At 31.3% G+C, this 21,750-nt stretch overlaps 1 protein-coding gene across 8 annotated transcripts in view; it reads left to right on the top strand.

Annotated features, from left to right (window-relative positions):
• LOC127739418 (suppressor of tumorigenicity 7 protein homolog) overlaps positions 1–19,586 on the top strand; it is a 60,183-nt gene extending 40,597 nt beyond the window's left edge. For 5 of the 8 annotated variants that reach the window (XM_052251174.1, XM_052251178.1, XM_052251188.1 and 2 more), the window contains 12 exons: positions 2,417–2,587; positions 3,680–3,758; positions 5,253–5,307; positions 6,466–6,565; positions 7,164–7,261; positions 11,120–11,234; positions 11,863–11,935; positions 12,410–12,512; positions 13,202–13,352; positions 14,424–14,516; positions 15,186–15,325; positions 17,326–19,586. In XM_052251174.1, coding sequence (XP_052107134.1) covers positions 2,417–2,587; positions 3,680–3,758; positions 5,253–5,307; positions 6,466–6,565; positions 7,164–7,261; positions 11,120–11,234; positions 11,863–11,935; positions 12,410–12,512; positions 13,202–13,352; positions 14,424–14,516; positions 15,186–15,325; positions 17,326–17,421 — 1,274 coding nt within the window. In that variant the 3' untranslated portion in view covers positions 17,422–19,586. Of the gene's footprint in view, positions 1–226; positions 238–456; positions 468–572; positions 581–2,416; positions 2,588–3,679; positions 3,759–5,252; positions 5,308–6,465; positions 6,566–7,163; positions 7,262–11,119; positions 11,235–11,862; positions 11,936–12,409; positions 12,513–13,201; positions 13,353–14,423; positions 14,517–15,185; positions 15,326–17,325 lie in introns of those variants that run through there. The other 3 variants (XM_052251213.1, XM_052251207.1, XM_052251231.1) reach the window with 3 other exon arrangements.
• The last annotated feature ends 2,164 nt before the right edge of the window (positions 19,587–21,750 follow it).

The following is a 21,750-nucleotide window of genomic DNA, read 5'->3' as shown; positions in this document are numbered from 1 at the left end:
ATCCCAAGTAAATTGTCAGAAAACAGTCTATGCCTGGTAAATTATCACACAACAGTCTTTGTGAGGTAAATTGCCAGACAACAGTCTATGCCTGGTAAATTGTCACACAACAGTCTATTCCAGGTAAAGTTTCAGACAATTATATGCCGGGGAAATTGTTGGGCAGCAGTCTATGCCAGGTTAATTGTCACACAACAGTCTTTGCCAGATAAATTGTCAGACAACAGTCTATGCCAGGTAAATTGACAGACAACAGTCTATGCCTGGTAAATTGTCACACAACAGTCTTTGCCAGGTAAATTGTCATACAAGTCTATGCTGGGGAAATTGTTGGGCAGCAGTCTATGCCAGGTTAATTGTCAGACAACAGTCTTTGCCAGGTAAATTGTCACACAACAGTCTATGCCAGTTAAGTTGTCAGGCAACAGTGTATGCCAGTTAAATTGTCAGACAACAGTCTATGCCAGGTAATTTGTCAGACAACAGTCTATGCTTGGTATATTGTCAGACAACAGCTTATGCCAGGTAAATTGTCAGACAACTGTCTATTCAAGATAAATTGTCAGACAGTCTATGCCAGGTTATTTTTCAGAGACAATCTATATCAGGTTAATTGTCAGACAGCAGTCTATGCCAGGTTGATTGTCAGACAACAGAACAAAAATAAAGATGCATAAACCATTCAAACAACATGCAACAAAAACAGCATAAAAGTATGCCAGTGTATGTAAGAAAACGGGACAAAAATATATTTACATTTAAAATACAGCACATTGGTAAAAAAACAGCAGCCTTTTAAAAAATAAGGAGATGTGGTATGATTGCTAGTGAGACAACTATTGCCAGATTCCATACCAAGTGGATGTTAAAGCAATTATAGTTTTAAAAATCAGCAGATCAAGCATGAAAATTCTTTGAAACTACTTCATGTATTTATGACAAGAGTTTTCTCATCAAAGATGCCATAACAATGATTTTCAGGATATTAAGCAGTATTGCTTTTTAGCTTACCAGGCCTGATACAGCCCATGTGAGCTTATAGCTCAAAAACTAAAGCATTTAGAGCAAATCTGACAGGTGGTAAAATTGTTCAATAGGTCAAGATCCATCAGCTCTGAAATTTTCAGATGAACCGAACAACCCATTGTTGGGTTGCTGCCACTAAATTGGTAATATTAAGGAAATTTTGCATTTTTTTGATATTATCTTGAATATTATTGAAGATAAAGATAAACTGTAAACAGCAAAAATGTTCAGCAAAGTAAGATCTACAATAAAGTTTAATGACCAAAATTGTCAATTGACCCCTTAAGGAGTTATTGCCCTTTAAAGACAATTTTACACAATTTGTTCATCATGTTTGCTAACATTTAAAAATCTTCTCCTCTGAAACTACTGGGCCAAATACTTCTAGACTTTAACTGAATGTTCCTTAGGGTAACTGGTTTATAAATTGTATCCGAAGTTTTGATCCATTAACAAACATGGCCGCCATGGCTAGAAATAGAACATAGGGGTCAAATGCAGTTTTTGGCTTTTATCTCAAAAACTATAGCAGTTAGAGCAAAAGTGACACGGAGTTAAAGTGATGAATTAGTCAAAATCTATCTGCTAAGAAGTTTTCAGACCAATTGCACCACCTATTGTAGGGTTACTGTCCGAAATAGTTTATTCTTATGAAATTTTACTGTTTTTGGTTATTATCTTTAATATTATAATAGATTGAGAGAAAGTGTAAATGGCAAAAATGTTCAGCTAAGTAGGATCTACAAATAAGTCAAATGATCAAAATGGTCAATTGACTCCTTAAGGAGTTATTGCCTTTGAAACGTTTATTTTTTTACATTTTTTCGTGCAAGTCTAATTACTTTTTCAAAAATCTTCTTCTCTGAAACTACTTGGCCAAATACGTAAAAACTTTAATTGAATGTTCCTTAGGGTATTTAGTTTATAGATTGTATTCAGGGATTTGATGCATTCAAAAACATGGCGGCAGTTTCTGAAAAAAGAACATAGGGGTCAAATGAGGTTTTTGGCTTTCATCTCAAAAACTAAAGCAGTAAGAGCAAAACTGACATAGGTGAAAGTGTTAAACAGGTTATGATCTACCTTATAATCTTCAGACCAATAGGACAACTTATTGTTGGGTTACTGTCCAGAAATAGTTAATTTTTAGGAAATTTTACAGTTTTGGGTTATGTATTATCTTTTTTTTTTAATATTATTATAGAAAGAAAGTATAAATGACAAAATTGTTTAGCAAAGTTAAGATCTACAAAATAAGTCTGAAACTGCAGGTGAGCGATTTCAGGCCCTCATGAGCCTCTTGTTTATAATTCCGGATTTTTTTTTTTTTTTTTAAGTTTCTGTATATTGACCCATGAAAAGGTAACTTAACTTGGTAATATATTTTCAGAATGTAAAGTATGGAGAAATCCATTGAATTTATTCCGAGGATCAGAATATCAGCGATATAATTGGGCGAGGGGTAAAGAACCATTAACATATTATGACATGAATCTCTCAGCACAAGATCACCAAACATTCTTTACATGTGAATCAGATGCTGGTAAACAAGAATTTGAAAGTAAGTTGAAAAAACAATTAGAATAAATAAGATAAGCACAAGTTTAAAAGAGGTGTTTTTATTTGTTGGGTACAAGGTTTCATTGATGTTCTGCTTAAAGTTAAACTACAAATCTTAATACCAAATGAAATACATATCTTTTATTGATTTGTAAGTGCAAAGTTTGAAACCAATAAAACCCATGAATTAAATATTTTGGACAAATCACAAAAAAACTGTTATCTAGGATTAAAACTTTCACAGCATGTCAAATTAAATTATATGATTTACTTTACTCAATATATCAGATGTTGATTTTCTGGTTTAAAAATAAGTATATGTCTATTTGGGGAAAAAAATGCCAAAAGACACCTTCAAGTACAGTTTCTGTATATAATATGGTTGAAGGAAACTGCAGATAAATGATGGGCATACTTAACTCCGATGAGATATTCAAATTTTCAAAGTTTTCAATCAGTGGCGAAAATGAAGAGAAAATAATATCATAGTGCTAAAAAAATACTGTCAAGTTGTCATAATATAAACTCATATATGCGGTATGGGTTTTATTCATTGTTGAAGGCTGTACGATGACCTATAGTTGCTAATTTCTGTGTCATTTGGTCTCTTGTGGAGAGTTGTCTCATTGGCAATCATACCACATCTTCTTATTTTTATAATCAATAGTTTTAGCAGTCATTTGATTTGTAAAAATGAGTATGAAACACACTTAACAAGTGAAGGACCTAAATAAGATTTCTTGAGAATAATCTCTTGACAGACAGATGTCTAATTTTCCCAATTTTTGAAAAAGAGAATCAAATTTAATAAAAAATTTAAGCTCTCAAGTCTGCAATCTTGAATAAGGGGAATGTGACTGTTATACAATTTATATATAAAACTTTAGACATGCAAACTTATATACAGCTAAATATGCAAACTTTTGACAAATCTGTAAAGAAGGTTCAAAGTATCAACTGCTAAATAAATAGTATTATAACTGATGTATATATTTGGAAACTGTGTAATGCTCTTAGGAATAAGGCCTGTAGCCATGTGTATTCTTCTGTGTTTGCTTAATAACTTGAAACTAATTTATTGATATATTTTCAGTAATGCAAAGAGCATGGAGGGAAAGAAATCCTCAATCAAGAATCAAAGCTGCTAAAGATGCATTAGAGAAAAACCCAGAGTAAGATTTAATGAGAATTGTAATGTAATAATAACGAGCTGCCCACCCCAATATTTCAGTTCAAAACAAATAACCTTATGAATTAACTGAATAATCAAATTACCATAAAGTGTCAACTATGCTTCAATGATAGTAGAAAATGATATTTTCCAATGATTTCATTCAGACCGACCTTTGGAATTTCCTCAGCTACTGATGATGATTGTGATACTAACAGTGTAGTGTTACCCATGTATGTCCTTCTGTCACTCAAAGTGTTGTCCATATTTTTTTTATATTTGTTAAATAATGTTTGGTTATGAATAAAAAAGGATGTGTTCAAGATCCAGTTTGCGTTTGTTATTGATGACTTTTCTTCATGGAATAATAAAGTCCTTCGATTACTCTGCAATTCGTGTCATTTGTGTGATCTCGCATTTTAATTAATTTTTTTTTGATTCACATGTAAATGGTTCAAATGTGATAGAATATTTTTGATTTTTAACTCTAATCATATCATGTTATTTGAAAGTACAAGCCGTGCTTGAAAGGCTTGAAATTAAAAAAAAATGTATCCTAGTTCAAGACATTTCTTACTGTGAACTAAATTAACTACTGAAAATTCAGTTTAAATGAAACATGACATGCATATCTACCATGTATGGTTTATATTCCATCTGTAGAACTGTCAAAGTTGTAGCGATAGAGCAAACATTAAAGCTGAAGTTTTCAGTATAGAAAAACTCATTTATAGTACATGTACATGTGTAACTGGTATTACATTTTCAAAATCTTATTTTAAGGATGTTCAAAATAACTACATTTTCAAATGCAACTTATCAAATACTCTGATGACCAACAATTCAACAGTCTACATTGAGTATTAATAAAAGGAATATGTTGGAAATACCCCAAGAGACAGAAACCCAACAGGAATATTGAAGATTTTGCTAACCTTTCAAGGGCTTTGACCAAATGTACATTTAATGTGTAAAGTCTCTCAAGTTTTAGGTTGCTGATGTTACATACATATAAGAAATATAACTTCAAAATACTTCCAACTGTATAGTTATATCCTTCTTGGTCTAGTGTGGAGACTGTTTCTCATTTATACCTCTGCTCTAATGAGGGGGTATACTGGTTTACCCTTGTCTGTCAATCCATCTGTCATTCTGTCTGTAACACATTTCTGTCAAATTTTTATCAGCAACTGCAAATCAGATATTTGGTACCAAGCTTCATATTGGTAAGCTATACTGTGTGACACATGTTCAGATTTGTCACATATCAACTTCCTGTTGCCACATACGTGTATGTTCTTTCACATTCTACACATATAAAAATTTTCCCATGAGCAGGGATATAAATTAGTGAGAAGTAGCTCACTATAAGTCTTGTTTGTTTTTGATATTGACTTCTTGTTTAACCTTCTTCCAAAAAACAATCAGACTTATACTCAGTCATTAATCATTTGGTGTTACTTTATAGTAATTGAACCTTTGTTTCCTTTGATAGATGTTGTACAGCTATAATATTGTTAGCAGAAGAAGATACAAGTTCTATAGCAGATGTATGTATATATTATTGTATGGCAGAATGATAATTAAAATTTCATCAGAAAGCTGAGGAATCAAAAGTTACATTTTCTATTCATCCTACAGTGAAAGTACTCTTACTGTTAGATCCAAGTTTTTGTGGGTTTTTTTTTTTATATCTTTCATAAAAGTTTTCTTTAATTATTAAAAGGATTAAGCTTTGCACATGACAAATCTGATGAAAAAATTAATTTGATTAGGTATTTAGAATTTTGGTTTTGATTAGGAAGGAATTCCATTGAAATTGGTGCCAAACAAAGGGAGTTTGATATTAAAAGAAATAATCTTTGAATAGAAAAATATGTTTAAAAGAGAAAAAATAACTTATCACATATCTTTATTTTTAACAAGACAGTTTTGTGGTATATTATTCATTAAAAAAACCTTTCCACTGTTTGTACAAAAACTTTGCAAGGAGCATGGAAATTGTAAAAAAGATAGTCTGTTTTAATCATTTCTGTGGGGATAATTTGCCTCATTAGATAATTATTAACTTTTATTCAAACTTGAAAGGATACTAAGACCTTATCAAATAATTGTTCTGCCTTTTCGTAGATATTGATCTTCAATTTTTATTTATAGGGAGGATATTTAATTTTTGTATTTATAACTATAATTGTATTGGCCATTTTTTGTTAACTTTAGTTATAAACTTCTGTATTAGAAAATATAGGAGATATCAAAGGGGGACAATCCAAAATCATATAAGTCAAAGAAGGATAAACAACATGGTGGTCAAACGGATAAAGACGTCAGCACTAGTCAACAAAACATTACACTGAAAATATTGAGTAACACAAACCCAACACACCTACTAAAGCTAGAGAATACTTTGATCAAACTTAATGAAACTTGTATCAAATATTTGAACCTGCAGAAGAAAGCTTTATTGAGATTTGTAAAAGACAGCTCCCTTTCAATTTTTTATTTTATGTCTTTTTGGTTTCAGAGTTAAGGGTTTTTAACCTCAGATTTTAGGCAATTTTCCCCTTGTTTTTGTACTAGTTTGAGTATGCTTTGATCAATTTACTTCAAATATTATAGTATTCCTGGGATTAGTGAAAGAAAACTACTTTGTCATTACAGAGTTATGGGACTTTAACCAACAGATTGATAAACTATTTATTTTTCAGGCTGAAAAAATGTTTAAGCAGGCTTATAAAACAGCAGAAGTAGCATACAGAAAATCACAGCAAACACAACATCAAAATTTACAGCACGAAGCAACATACAGTATGTTTCAAATACTTAATAAGTACAGATATAAAGTATAATGTTGTTTATACATGTACAATCTAAATAATGGTATACGAGTACTATGTTATACCTGCAAACAGCAACAGAATTTTCACAAAGGTCTCAAGTAAGCTTTATTTAATTCAAACCACAATATTGTTTTTTTTTTCTGTTTTCTAAATCTATAATCTTCACACATAATATAAATTTTGATCCCACACAAATGATATTTTTTAATAAAGATATTAATTTGTATTAATGTCTGTCTGTGTGTCTCAACTATCTGCTATGGTCTGCACTTTGATTCAATTTTTGCCTCAAACATTTGAAATATGGATAAAATCATTTATATAATTCAGTTTAATCCACTTTGAACTTACTTATTTTTACCACATTCAGTACCAATATTATTGGGGGGTGGGGAGGGGTTCTTAAATCTTTTCTAAAGACTCTAAACCATTGGAAACCACATATTTTGAGAAACCTCTTCCCTGAAATTTACATTCTTTTATACAATCTGTTAAAACTAAGAGGGATTTTTGACATTTCCAATTTTATAAGTTTGAAGTATGATTTTTTTTTTAATTTGTTACAGGACGCGACACAAATGTAATAGTTTATATAAAAAGGAGACTTGCCATGTGTGCTAGAAAATTAGGGAGAACAAGGGAGGCTATTAAAATGATGAGAGAGGTAAGGAAAAAATTATTGTGCAACTTTTCACAGAAAAAGATATCAGCAGGTTAACTATAAACTCTATTATGCTTTACACAGATTTACGTTTTAGGTCATTACTAGACATCAGTAATTTTTATACGACCGCAAAAAAATTTTTGTGGTCGTATATTGGTATGACGTTGGCGTCGTCGTCGTTGTCGTCGTCGTCGTCGTCGTCGTCGTCCGGCGTCGTCGTCCGAATACACATTAGTTTTCGCACTCTAACTTTAGTTTAAGTGAATGGATCTCAATGAAATTTTACCATAAGGTTCAATACCACAAAAGGAAGGTGGGGATTGATTTTGGGGGTTATGGTACTAACAGTTAAGGAATTAGGGGCCAAAAGGGGCCAAAAATAAGCATTTTTGTAACTTCCAGACATAACTTGTGTGTAAGTGTATGGATCTCTCTGACATTGTACCACAAGGTTCCATATCACAAAGGGAATGCTGGGATTGATTTTGGGGGTAATTGCCTCCAAATTTTAGGAATTTGGGGCCAAAAAGGGGCAAAAAACAAGCATTTTTCTAGTTTCATGACAATATCTTGTTTGTAAGTGTATGGATCTTTATGAAATTGTACTACAAGGTTCCATATCACAAAGGGAATACTGGGATTGATTTTTGGGGTAATTTCCTCCAAATTTTAGGAATTAGGGGCCAAAAAGGGGCAAAAAACAAGCATTTTTCTAGTTTCCAGACAATAACTTGTGTTCAAGTGTATGGATCTTTATGAAATTGTACTACAAGGTTCCATATCACAAAGGGAAGGCTGGGATTGATTTTGGGGGTTTTCCCTCAAAATTTTAGTAATTAGGGGCCATAAAAGGGCAAAAAAAACATGCATTTTTCTAGTTTCAGGACAATAACTTGTGTGTAAGTGTATGGATCTTTATGAAATTGTACTGCAAGGTTCCATATCACAAAGGGAAAGCTGGAATTGAGTTTGGGGGTAATTGCCCTAAACGTTTAGGAATTTGGGGCCAAAAAGGGGCCAAAAAACAAGCATTTTTCTAGTTTCCAGACAATAACTTGTGTTCAAGTGTATGAATCTCTCTGAAATTGTACTGCAAGGTACCATACCACAAAGGGAAAGCTGGGATTGAGTTTGGGGGTGATGAATCATAAGGGGGTTCAAAAAATTGGGGGGGGGGGGGGGATTTTTTTCTTCCTTTTTTTTCTTTAACATTTTCCATTTTAAATTGGTTATTTCTGATTTATATATAAAAGCAAATAATAATGATATGGTTTGAATAGGCATACATGTGAACCTCCCGACGGGAGTACAATAATCCCGTTTTCAGGGGTCTCCTCCCGACCTCCCGTTGAAGAGGAAAAAATCCCGTGTATGAAATTTTTCATGAATGAAAAATTTCTGCCCAACATATCATCTCAGGCATCTGGTGTAACTGACATTACCTGAAGTTATATTTTACCTGTAAATCAATTAACATGCATAATTATATGGCTTCACTTGTCAGCTTGGGTGTCAAACATACAGGTAATCAACGATTTTTACCTCAGGCTAACTGCCGTTGTGTAACAAAAACTGTGTATTTATTGGGTTACTTCCCTTGATTTATCCTGTTTTAAGTTACTTTCCTTTTAATAATGAAAATTTTTAAAAGAATATAAATAAAATATAAATTGAACAAATAATCATAAAAGGATGGTTATTAAATGATTTTAAATGTCTTAGGACAAATAAAAAAATAATAATTTGAAAATTATTTGAGGATTCTAGACTTCCTTTCAAGGCTTAAATTGAAATTTATATAATAACTATGACCCTAATTTTACGGATGAAATGATTTTCTGAGTTTGCAAATAAAAACTATTTGCAAGAGAAAAAAAAAAAAATAAGAACTATTTGCAGATAGCTAAACAAATGTTCTGGTTGCAATGATTGTTTTATAGAATATGAAGTAAAAAATTTAAAGAACATACTGGAAAAATACAATGTTAGATTGAACATGTAGAATATAAAGATGGAGAAACTTTATAAGTACAAGGGTACTATAAACATAATAAATTGGATGGAAAGTTGAAGAAAACACACTTTAAAAGACCATTTTTACAGCACACGGTTACATTTACAACAAAATTAATGTCGATTAAAAACCTCCTGATCTGAGTCCTAATCTCCTGACCAAAATTTCCCAATCTCCTGATCTGAGTTTCACAGTCCATCACATGTATGAATAGGTAAATTGAAAATTTTTAAGTTCTTAGACCACTTTCATTCTGTGTCAGAAACCTATGCTGTGTCAAAAATTTAATTACAATCCAAATTCAGTGCTGTATCAAGCTTGAATGTTGTGTCCATACTTGCCCCAACTGTTCAGGGTTCGACCTCTGCGGTCGTATCAAGCTGCGCCCCAGCGGAGCATTTTATTACCATTTGGTTCTGTAAATTAAGAATGTGAGATGAATAAAAAGATATATCAGTTTGAAAATTTTATCAACCAACAATAATATGAGATTGATTATTAAATGTGATTCATGTAGAAACTTTTATTCTCACTTTCATCATGTCAAATTTTTAGCGAAGAAGCTTTCACATATTGGTATTATCAGTTATTAAAATTTCCATACCAATATAAAAAGTCACCATCTCAGCGGTGTCTTGGTAGCCTGCTGGCCTCTTAGTGTGGGAGATCATTAGTTTTGATTCCAAGTCTTGGCTAAACCAAATACTTTCAAAGTTTGTATTTCTTGTGTCTTAACTACACTTCAATAACAACTAACAAAATGAATGCATTTAGCCGTGCAGACTGACTGAGCCGGCATTTAATATATATTTTATATAACAATACATATAAGAAGTATAAGTAATTTCCAAAATGTGAACATATATATAGAATAAATAAACATCTGAACAATGGAAACCATGAAGTACAAAATGCCCTTATCTCTATAAGTGTATGTGTATATCTGTCTTTAACATAACCTCGCCGCCCAGGAAAAACCACAAAAACTTTAATAAAGAAAATTGATATGGAAACCTGTGTTACGGGAGAAGTGCAAGGCATGCCTCAGGACATTAATGCCGAACCTCATAAAAAAAATAATATATAAATATCAGATATAATAATATTGAAGTTTAGTGTTGTATGTCGGCAGCTAGAATAATTTTCAAACACAAAGAAAATAAAAAAACCCGCTTTCACCTGATTAACATGAGAATACTTATTGACGCAATCCAAATGATTGGTTCACGTAACCACGTGTACAACTACAGACAAACTGCCAAAAACATACCGTTATTAAAAAACGTTCCTTTTAGACAACATTTTCTTGCTTTTCTCTGAAATGCGGAAAAATAAATTTCTCTGCCAAGCACACATAATTTAGGAGTAAGAGCAAAGACCTGTTGGTTCAGAATCAGAAAAATGTATCTGAGTAGGGTGACATGTCTTCCAGATAACTGTTACCTTGTGAGCTATAACATTAGAACTGAGGCTTAGCCTGAAGGTCTTGTAAAAAGCATGGTGTATTCATACCATACTTTATTCTTTCTTTTGTTATAGCTTTCTGTTCATAGGTACAACCCACTCAGGGTTTATTTTTTTACATTTTACAAATTTTCTTAGTAAGTGAGAAAAAAACAAATTTAGAAATAAAGCAGTAATCATAGCTATGCATTTTTTAAGTAAACCATACCAAATGATATAATGAAAATATAAGAGTGATTAAGAATATATATATTCAAAAATGTCATGCATCCAAAAAAGCATAACCAGACTGAACTAGGCCATATCAAATTATTTAGATAAAATTTTGTTTAGAAGAAATGTCAGTTGTGTATTTTGTCTTTTTCTTGTTTATTTTGCAGTTAATGAAAGAGTTTCCCACATTAAATTTATTCAACATACATGAGAATCTCATTGATGCATTATTAGAAGTACAAGCATATGCAGATGTACAGGCATTATTAGCTAAATATGATGGTATGTACACAATTATCTCCCTTTGTAATGCAGTCTATTATCTCCCTTCCATGGAAAGGGACTGAGTTTTATTTGTCTGCATAAAGTCCAAGTTTCTAAAATTTGAAAGTTTGAAAAATAAAATCTGACATTTTTGTCAAATTTATAATTAATGCGATTTATTTGTGAACTATATAATTATCAAATGTTGATAAGCTTTTCTAAAATAGATCATATGAAATTATAACACAAGTGTATTACTTACCTTTTTGATCATATGAAATTATAACGCAAGTGTATTACTTACCTTTTTGTCTAATTTATAGTAATCTGATATAAATACAGATCCTGTGTCCAAGCTTTGCTTACAAGGATCTGACAACACTCTATTCTACTTTCTTTTCCAGTAATTATTACATCAGCCAATGAAATTCCTCCCCACAATTTTTAAGCCAAAACCTGAATATCCTGAAATGGTCCTCAAAACAGAAAAAAGACTGAAGTCTAGTCATATCCTTGTAAGCAAAGCATGTGCATAATATTATGATCTGTATTTTAATCAGATTGAATGTATAGTATCACATTGTATAATTCTTTAAATTTATTTTTAAAAATCTGCTAACTATGTTTATTTATAATTCATCTACAGATATCAGTTTACCTAAGTCAGCAGCTATATGTTACACAGCAGCATTACTAAAAGCCAGGGCAGTAGCCGACAAGTAAGTCACTATATGTTGCATTAAAATTGTCATAAAATATTCATTATGATGCTTTCTATTCTAACAGATTTTATTAACAGAATAAAGTGCACAGTATATGAAAGAGTCATAAAAAAAATTGTCTTAGGTATATTAATGAAAAGAATTTTGATGTGAAATGTTTTATGGGCATTTTTCACTGAAATTCTGATTTTTGCTTATACTTCAAGTAATTATCTATGTTTTTAAAGAATATTGTGCTCACAATTATTGAAAAAAAATTGTTCAATTTCTATCTTAAAATCTTTAATTTTAATATTCAAATAAGTCCTTCAAACATATGAATAGTATGCACTTAACTTTTTTTTTTGTCACCTTTAATGACTTTTAATATTAATTATATCACGACACATGTATATGTTAAAAAGGAATATGATTTTCCATGTTGTAAGTTTGATTGATTGCTGAAGCCTAACACTATTTTTACTCTTGTAGATTCTCACCAGACACTGCTTCAAAGAGAGGATTAAGTACAGCAGAAATGACAGCCGTAGAGGCAATACACAGAGCTGTGGAATTTAATCCACATTGTCCAAAGGTATTCAAGACAATATTGCTGATACACACTGTATAATTATCAGGAACTAATACTTTATTATGTATTGATGAAATGAAATTTGGGTATATGCCAGTGAGACATGGTACATAGAATACTACTACTGCAGATTCATTTATTTCAAGTACCAATTTTCCAAGCTCAATAACATGTTCCCATTCTTACTATGAGCAACACAACGGGTGCAACATGTGGGGCAGGATTTGCTTACCCTTCTGTAGCACCTAAAATCTCCTCCAGTTTTTGGTGGGGTTTGTGTTGCTCAGTCTTTAGTTTTCTATGTTGTGTTTAATATACTGTTTTTGTCTTTTGGTCTTTTTCTTTTGCCACGGTGTTGTCAGTTTATTTTTGACTTATGAGTTTTAATGTCCCTTTGTTATATTTTACCTCTCTTTTATAACCCTCTGGATGTTTAGCATTCATTGACTATCTATCAACATACAAAGTTATAATTATATATGAAATCTCCTAGAAAATATCCACACACAAAATCATTGAGAGTAGTTTATTTTTATGCAGTATCCTTTAACATACTCAAGTATTTACCTTTAATGTATACTGTAAAATGAAAAGATTTTGGATTTTATTAGATTCTGGTCATTGACGATATTGAGCTGTGCCTTCTTCTTCAACACATCACCCCTAACATTATTGCATATCTTTATTTTCAGTATTTACTAGAAATGAAGAGTTTAATCCTTCCACCAGAACACATACTTAAGAGAGGTGATAGTGAGGCTATAGCATATGCATTCTTCCACTTACCACACTGGAAAAAAGTAGATGGAGCTCTTAATCTATTACACTGTACATGGGAAGGAAGTAAGTAATACACAAAAATATACTTTCTTTGGTACTTCTAAAATGTACGAATATTTTCATGGGTTTCATTGGTGAATTATGCCATAGCATTCAACAAATGAGAAATATCCTCATTGGCTTGTGTGCACAAAAAACATTTTTAGCTCACCTGACCCTATGAGTATTTGCTGCAGGCATATTGTTAATGCTGATTATTGAGATTCTAAAACTTTTATTTGTGGATGAAATTTAGGAATATATTAGGAGAAAGGAATTTTTATTAGAAAACATTTGAAAAATTGATAAAAAGCTTATTGGTACCCGAATGCTAAGATTCTTTTAGGAGAACACTGCATGGGTTCATATTTATTTAAAGTCATTGATTTTAAACAACATAGAATAGAGTTAATGGGCATTTTTCATTGTAATGTTACCTAAATTACTTTATCAACAAATAATTACATTATATGTATGTTTCATTATAATACATTACTTTGATTGGCTTCCAGCAATCTTGTATCATTCTGAAATTGACCTTCATTTCAAAATGAAATGTAACATTCATGATGACATGAGCTTCCACAATAAAGTGCACAGGTAAATAAAAGAAAAACTTGATAGAAATCATGTTTTCATGGTTCTAGCAAAAAAACTGTAATTTTAAGTATTGAATGCTTCTTTTAGTAATTTTATAGGGTTGTTAAAGCGTAGACCGTGCGCACATTTTTAAAATCAAGTGCATCTGCGCTTCATACAAAATGTACTTTGGTCAACGCTTTTACATCCCATAAATTTACGAAAAGAAGCATTCAATACTTAAGTGAAGAATTATGAGACTTTCATAGTATAAGTATATACTTCTTTACTGGAATTAGTGATAAATTCATTCATGTGGCTAATTTGTACATCTTAAACTGCAAGAGAGCTTCTCTAAAACCATATATTTAAATCTGAATAAATGTTTTGAAGTTTATTTTGAAGATATGTTTGGTCTTATGTGTGAAATGTGGTAATAGTATCTCTTAAGTGCAACTCCTCCAAATGTATTGATGAAACTTTACACAGTTGTAGAATGATTACATTATATTTCAGCATTTAGAATGATACCATATCCCCTAGAGAAAGGACATTTATTTTACCCTTATCCAACATGTACAGAAAGTGCTGACAGAGAATTGTTACCAGGTATAAAATGCTAATCTTAATTTATGCCCCATAGGTTTTACTTGCATCAATAATTGATCAGGTTTTTGTGCTTCTATAATTAATGTGGTTAGTTTTTACTTCAGAAATTTAGCAGACGTTGGCTTCAATAATTAAGCAGGTTTATATTCCTCAATAAATTTGTGCACATTGATTTGAATGAATATAAACTTATAGGAAAATACAGTCAAGTCTTTCTTATTTCTGGAAGACAGCAAAGTAAATTATGTGTTAGTAAAAGTTGGTTTGAATGAAATTATTTTATTCAAATAGATACAATCATGAAAATTTCAGATAATAAAATAAATAATTCACCAAAACAGGAATATGTGTCTATAGGGCACCACTCTCCATCGCACTATCATATTTTCATGTCAGTGAATATTGAAATGTGATATTCAGAGTGGAACATGGTGTCCTGTGGACACAAATTCTTGTTCCAATCAATTTTTAGTACATTTATTTCTGTCTGTAAATTTTACCTTTTCAATTGTCTAAAAATATCAGTTTCAATTGCAATTCATGGTTAAACTTTCTAACAATTTAAGCTTCCAAACTTTTTTTTTTACATACTGCTTAAGATTTTATGTGTTACTAAAGCAGCAAATGAAATTAATGTATTATAAATCCTGACCAATTTTCTGATTTCAGCTTATCATGAGGTGTCAGTGTACCCAAAGAAGGAGTTACCTTTCTTCATTTTGTTTACTGCTGGTTTGTGTTCCTTCACAGCCCTTCTGGCCCTCCTCACACATCAGTACCCAGAACCCATGGGTATGGTAGCAAAAACAGTAAGTGTTATTATCATGATTGCATAGCAGACTAATGTTTAGGAAAATTCAACAAAAGCTGTCCAATTTACAATTTGCTTAAAATAAAGATCTTATGCTTCCCTTACAAGGACTTTACAACACTTCGTTCTACTCTCTGTTTTGGTAATCATATCAGCCAATGAAATTTCAGCCTTCAAATTTTTGAAGGTGTGTATCATCAACAGAGAATCACAACCAAAGTGTTGTCTGATCCTGGTAAGTAAAGCGTGGACCCATGATCTGTATTTCAAACAGATTGTCCAAGTTAGAATTTGTGTGACTAGTACAAAGCACAGTATATCATTTATATTTCATTGAGATGTTATTTTCCGTAATATGAAAAAAAATTTGCATGAAATATTTTCTGATAGATGTTAAGTAGCTGATAACCAACCAGTCATCAAATTTGACCCATTATTGGCCTTGATCAGTGGGCAATAGAAAAGATATTGCATATGAAGCATGATTCTAATGCAATTTTTTTTTTTTTTTTTTCATTGGCTAAAATTTACCGTCAAATGCATAATTGACATGTCTAACAAAGGAGAGCCCCATATTGAATTTTTGAATCAACTGTTTGATTCATGCAATATAATCAAAAATAAACAACAGCTACCTCAAACATTTAAACAAGATACATGTATAATACAAATTTGAATTGTAAAAGTAACAGAATACCTGAAATGTGTCGCCAGTCAAACTGATTTTGCGACCATCAAATTTCCAATTGGTGGTGGCAACTCTTCAACTACAGAACTGTAATTCCTTAATTTACTTACTCCTCTTGTAGACCTGATATCACAAAAACATTTTGGCCACAGACCATATTGGTTAAAGTTTAGATCTTTTTTATATTCATATTTAATTCTGTATCTGTTCAACGCTTTTTAATTGTCCCCATAGAAATACTGGGCGTCCGGTCTTGTTAGGGCTCTCACGTGTACAATTCTTGCCAGATTTTTATGAAACTTATATCATAGGTTTATATCAGCAATGTCTTGGACAAGTTCTAAAATCAGTGCTGATCAATTAATTTTAAAAGAGTTATGCCCCTTGGAAACATTTATTATACAGAAAATTGCATCATTAGCGCTCTCATTTGTACAATCCTTGCCAGATTTTTATGAAACTTATATCATAGGTTTATATTAGCAATATCTTGGACGAGTTCGAAAATCAGTGCCGATCAATTATTTTTTAAAGAGTTATGCCCCTTGGAAACATTAATCATACAGAAAAATTGCATTGTTAGCGCTCTCATGTAAACAATTCTTGCCAGAATTTTATGAAACTTAAATCATAGGTTTATATCAGCAATATCTTTGAGGAGTTCGAAAATCAGTGCTGATCAATAATTTTAAAAAGAGTTATGCCCTTGGAAATATTATTTATATGGAAAATTGCCTTATGAAGGCTCTAATGTGTATAATTCTTGCCATTTTTTTATGAAATTTGTATTATAGGTTTATATCATCTATGTCTTTGATGAGTTCAAAAATCAGTGCCGATCAATTATTTTTGAAAGAGTTATGCCCCTTGGAATTATTGATTATATGGAAAATTGCATAGTTAGAGCTCTCATTTGTTCAATTCTTGCCAGAATTTTATGAAACTGATATCATAGGTTTATATGAGTAATGTCTTTGACACTTTATAAAGGTGATCAGGAACTAGGACAATTCAAGAAAGAGGCAAATTAAAAGCAAATAAAAGAACAGAGTTCCAATGTCTCTCGCATTGCAAATATTTTATCTATCCAAGGTACAAGGGCAATAACTAAAATAAGCACTTTTTTTTGTTCTTTAAAACTTTTTATTAATATCTTATAGGAATGAAGGCTTCAGAGCATATGCAATGTGATTTCCATTATAATTAATATTTCCAAGGGGCATAACTCGTTAAAAATATTTGATCAGAACTTATTTTTATATCACAGTGAATTATGTATTTTCTACTTTTATTTTTGTTATTTTTTTTAGGTAATAGGATGGTTATACATGCCAATTAGTTATGTCTTGGAGAAGCTTGAAGCCATTTTACCATCCAATCTTCTTCATCAACTGTCTCGTATATAGACTATGGATCTGTTTTAGATATATAGAATATACAGTATTTACTAATGTTGAAGGCATAAGTCAAACAACAGAAGCTACCAAGGATTACAACTATTGTCATTAGAAATTACAGAATAATGGTGGCCATTTTGAATTTTTAATCATTATAATATTTAAATTCACTTCAGGGTAAATGGCATTAGATACAGGGTAAAAAACCCATATATAAGGCAGCTTATACTTTATGATTTCAACAGTACAGACTTTTATTAAGAATAAAAGGTGAACTTTGATGATGCAAATATGTTCATAGGAAATTGGTTTTTTTTTGCATACATGTTTGTGTTTTACAAGTATTTACAAGGGTATCTGTAAGCCAACAGTTTTCTAAAGATTATATATCATATGGCATACATCATCCCGTTCTACCATAGAGAATCCTGAATGAAGGCTTCATTTCAGCAAAACTATTCTGCCTAACAATATAAAAGTACCTGTTCGACTCCAAGTTATTAACAACATTGCTAATGATTGACTTGACATCATCATAGTAAGCTTCCAATATTTTAAGAAGAGATTTCCTTTTTGACACTCAAATTAATACATTAGGCAGTTTTCCAGCTAACACATATTGTAAATGTCAACATCTTTGCATAGTATGGATGTTTTAAGCTCATTTCCTACTCCTACTCACCAAAGCAGCAATACAATGCCTTATGATATTTATACATATATCAGTATTCAGAAAACCTGACAATCTTTTATGATTTGATTTCAGGGGTTGATCCAGTATTTTTTTAAAGTGGGGCGTACTTCCAGAAAACGAAATATATACTATATATATTTACAGAGCAAGGTGAAACTGGACGATTTTATGCAGAAAAAATTATATGTTTTCCTATAAAGAAGGGGGCATATGCCATCTACAATCCCCCTGAATCTCCCATTGGATAGGGGATCTGAAGAAAAAAAGTTACAACTCGTTCCTTCACATTCATGAGAAAGTCGTACAAGTAAATGGATTGAAATTTGCTCCTTGCTACTGGTTTACAGTTCTTAGGTTGACATTAAATTTTTGTTTTATCAAGGATGGCTGATTAATGTTTCAGTCTCATTTTAGACAGTTTTGATTGTAAGACAATACATATGAATCTCAGTAAATCTTGTTTGGTTTTAGGAATATGACAGCTATGTTAAAAATTATTTATTTTTTCACATTATTCATGTCCTGAAATTGTTACCTGCGATTAACAAGTTATTAGACAAAGGTGGTATTTTTAATTTACCTTTGTTTATGGTTTATTTAATAATTATAGATGTCTTTAATGCTTAATTAAATTTTATTTACATGGATTAGTGTCAAGTTAAACTTCACCTCTAGGCAGAAAGATTAAAATATTTCAGATAAAATAATTTAAATCATTTTACAATGTGTCAGTCTGCCTGCATTAAACTTGGTCAAATCTTTTTTTTTTTACTTTCATTATTGAATTACTCATCAGATTTTGAATCTTATTGTTCTTAAGTAAATATTTTGAGGAAAACTAAACAAGAGAATTGAGAAGAATGGATTTTACCCTTCCTTTAATGAATTTTGGTTGTTGTGGTTAATTCAGAAATGTTAATTTGGAGGTGGGTATTTCAGTCCAATTGATGTCAAGTTGACTTAGTCAAACTTTTATGAAAGAGAAAATTGACCTCCAGTTTTTCTTTGAGCATCCACATTTGAAAGTGTTTAATAATATTTGTTGAAAATATAATACGCATGACAGTTGTGAAACTTGTAGTCGATTCATTTTTTTTTAAATAACAAAACACAAATTTATTTTTTTAAAGAATCTTGTGATTGCTGTTTTAAAAACTTGCCATTTAGGAGGAAGGTATGGAATATTATTAAAAAGGTGGTTGAAAAACTTATACTGAATTTCCATTCAGTTTTTTTAATTTTGCTTTTTGTAGTATTTAATGATAATTTTTTTTATTGTTATAGGTTCTATTAAGCCACGGTAATGTCTATCTTTGTTGAATTCAATTTTAAAATCTTATGATACCTAGGTAATATGGTAGCTTGTGTTCTTCAGCTTATGACAGAATAAAATACAAGAAAAGACCAGCTAGTATGAGATTATATATTTGTTATATGTTAAAAATAAACATCTTGTCTTCAATAAATTGTTAATGAATTATTTGTCTTATTAATTATGGTTACAATAATTGGTGGCACCACCAAAAAAAATGCAGTTGAAAAAAATATTACAAAAATAACCATGGATACAACATAGAAAAACATGAAGAAAAAAAAACATTAGTACCTATATTCTGGTACAATGATCTTCGTAATATCAATTCTGATTGGAATATACAAGAATACTGGGATGGTAAAATCCGTGGTTAACAATTTGAACCAGTGACTCCATTTAATGAAGCAGATATATATATTTTTAAGGGCATTAGTACCTAAAATAGAGATAATATAATGGCAGCTGAAATCACCCCGGTTTTTCGTGTGGGGTTCTTGTGGCTCTGTCTTTAATTATCTATGTAATGTTTTGTGGACTTGTTGGTTGTTTTTTTCTGCCCTTTTTTGTAGTATTTTTTAAACGACCACAAAAAAATTGCCTTCGTATAATGCTATCATGTCGTCGACACATTTGGTTTATGGACAATAACTTTAGTTTAAGTGAATGGATCTCAATGAATTTTACCAGAAGGTTCAATACCACAAAAGGAAGGTTGGGATTGATTTTGGGGGTTATGGTACCAACAGTTTAGGAATTAGGGGCCAAAAAAAAGCATTTTTATACGCCCGTTTACGGTACGTATTATGGTATACCGCTGACCGTCTGTCCGTCCGTCGTCAACATTTCGGACATTAATTCAAAAATGCTTTAACCAATATGCATGAAACTTTTGTGAATTGTTCATATCTATTGATGTGAGCCTCCTTTCATTTTTTATAAATTTCGGAGTTTTGGGTTTTTATTCATTAAAAAAGGGGGGATTTTCCAGTTTTCAGACAATAACTCAAAAACAATTTCACTCAAAAACAATTTCACCAATTAGCAAGAAACTTTGGTGAATTGTTTATTTTTATCGACATGAGCTCCCTTTTGATTTTTATAAATTTCAGAATATATATTTATGGGGTTTTATTCATTACGAAAAGGGGGATTTTCCAGTTTTCGGACAATAACTTAAAAATGCTTTCAGCATTTTTTATGAGACTTTGGTAAATTGTTTATATCTATTTTTGTAAGCTCCCTTTTGATTTTTATAAATTTTCGATTTTACATTTCAGAGTTATAAGATTTTATTTGTTTATAGTCTGACAACAGATTTACTAAGTATTGCGCAACAGCACAGTGTATTGCATAACAGCAAGAAATCTTTCATATAATCAATTTCAAGTTCTTTGACTACATTTATTCAGAAACCTATAATATATCAAATATTTAATTACAATCCAAATTCAGACCTGTATCAAGCTTGAATATTGTGTCCATTTTTGCCCCAACTGTTCAGGGTTGGACCTCTGCGGGCGTATCCAGCTGCGCTCAGCGAAGCAGTTTATTGTAGTTTCCAGACAATAACTCGTGTGTAAGTGTATGGATTTCTCTGAAATTGTCCTACAAGGTTCCATACCACAAAGGGAAGGCTGGGATTGAGTTTGGGGGTAATTGCCAAAAACAAGCATTTTTGTAGTTTCCGGACAATAACTTGTGTGTAAGTGTATGGATCTCTCTGAAATTGTACCACAAGGTTCCATATCACAAAGGTAAGGCTGGGGTTGAGTTTGGGGGTAATTGCCCCAAATGTTCAGGAATTAGGGGCCAAAAACAAGCATTTTTCTAGTTTCCAGACAATAACTTGTGTTAAATATTATGGAACTCTCTGAAATTGTACATTTTTATGAAACTAAAATAATCTTCAAAATTTCAAAAAAAATTTGGGGGTTCATATTTTTTTTCTTCAAAATTTTTGAAATTTAAAATTTTTTTAAATTTTTTTTTAGGGAAGGGGGTTCATACTTTTTTCTTCAAGATTTTTCAAAATTTCAAAATTTTTCAAAATGTTAGCGGGGGTGGGGGGTTCCCAAACATTTTCCATCTTTACATTGATTATTTCTGATTTATATATTAAAGCAACAAATACTGATATGGCAGGAGATACACACCAAACAGGGTGTGTAAATTATTATATATAACAGATTAACTAAGTATTGTGCAACAGCACAGTATTGCGCAATAGCAAGAAATCTTCAATTGAAAATAAGTACAAATCTTTTAACCAATTTCAATGGGATTAAATTAAGTCTTTAATTTTTGGGGGTTCTAACCTTGTATTACTATT

The sequence above is a fragment of the Mytilus californianus genome, unplaced genomic scaffold (genome assembly GCF_021869535.1).
Source record: "Mytilus californianus isolate M0D057914Y unplaced genomic scaffold, xbMytCali1.0.p SCAF_1, whole genome shotgun sequence".
In the NCBI taxonomy this organism is placed as follows: domain Eukaryota; kingdom Metazoa; phylum Mollusca; class Bivalvia; order Mytilida; family Mytilidae; genus Mytilus; species Mytilus californianus.
This window is presented reverse-complemented; position numbering and strand designations above follow the sequence as displayed.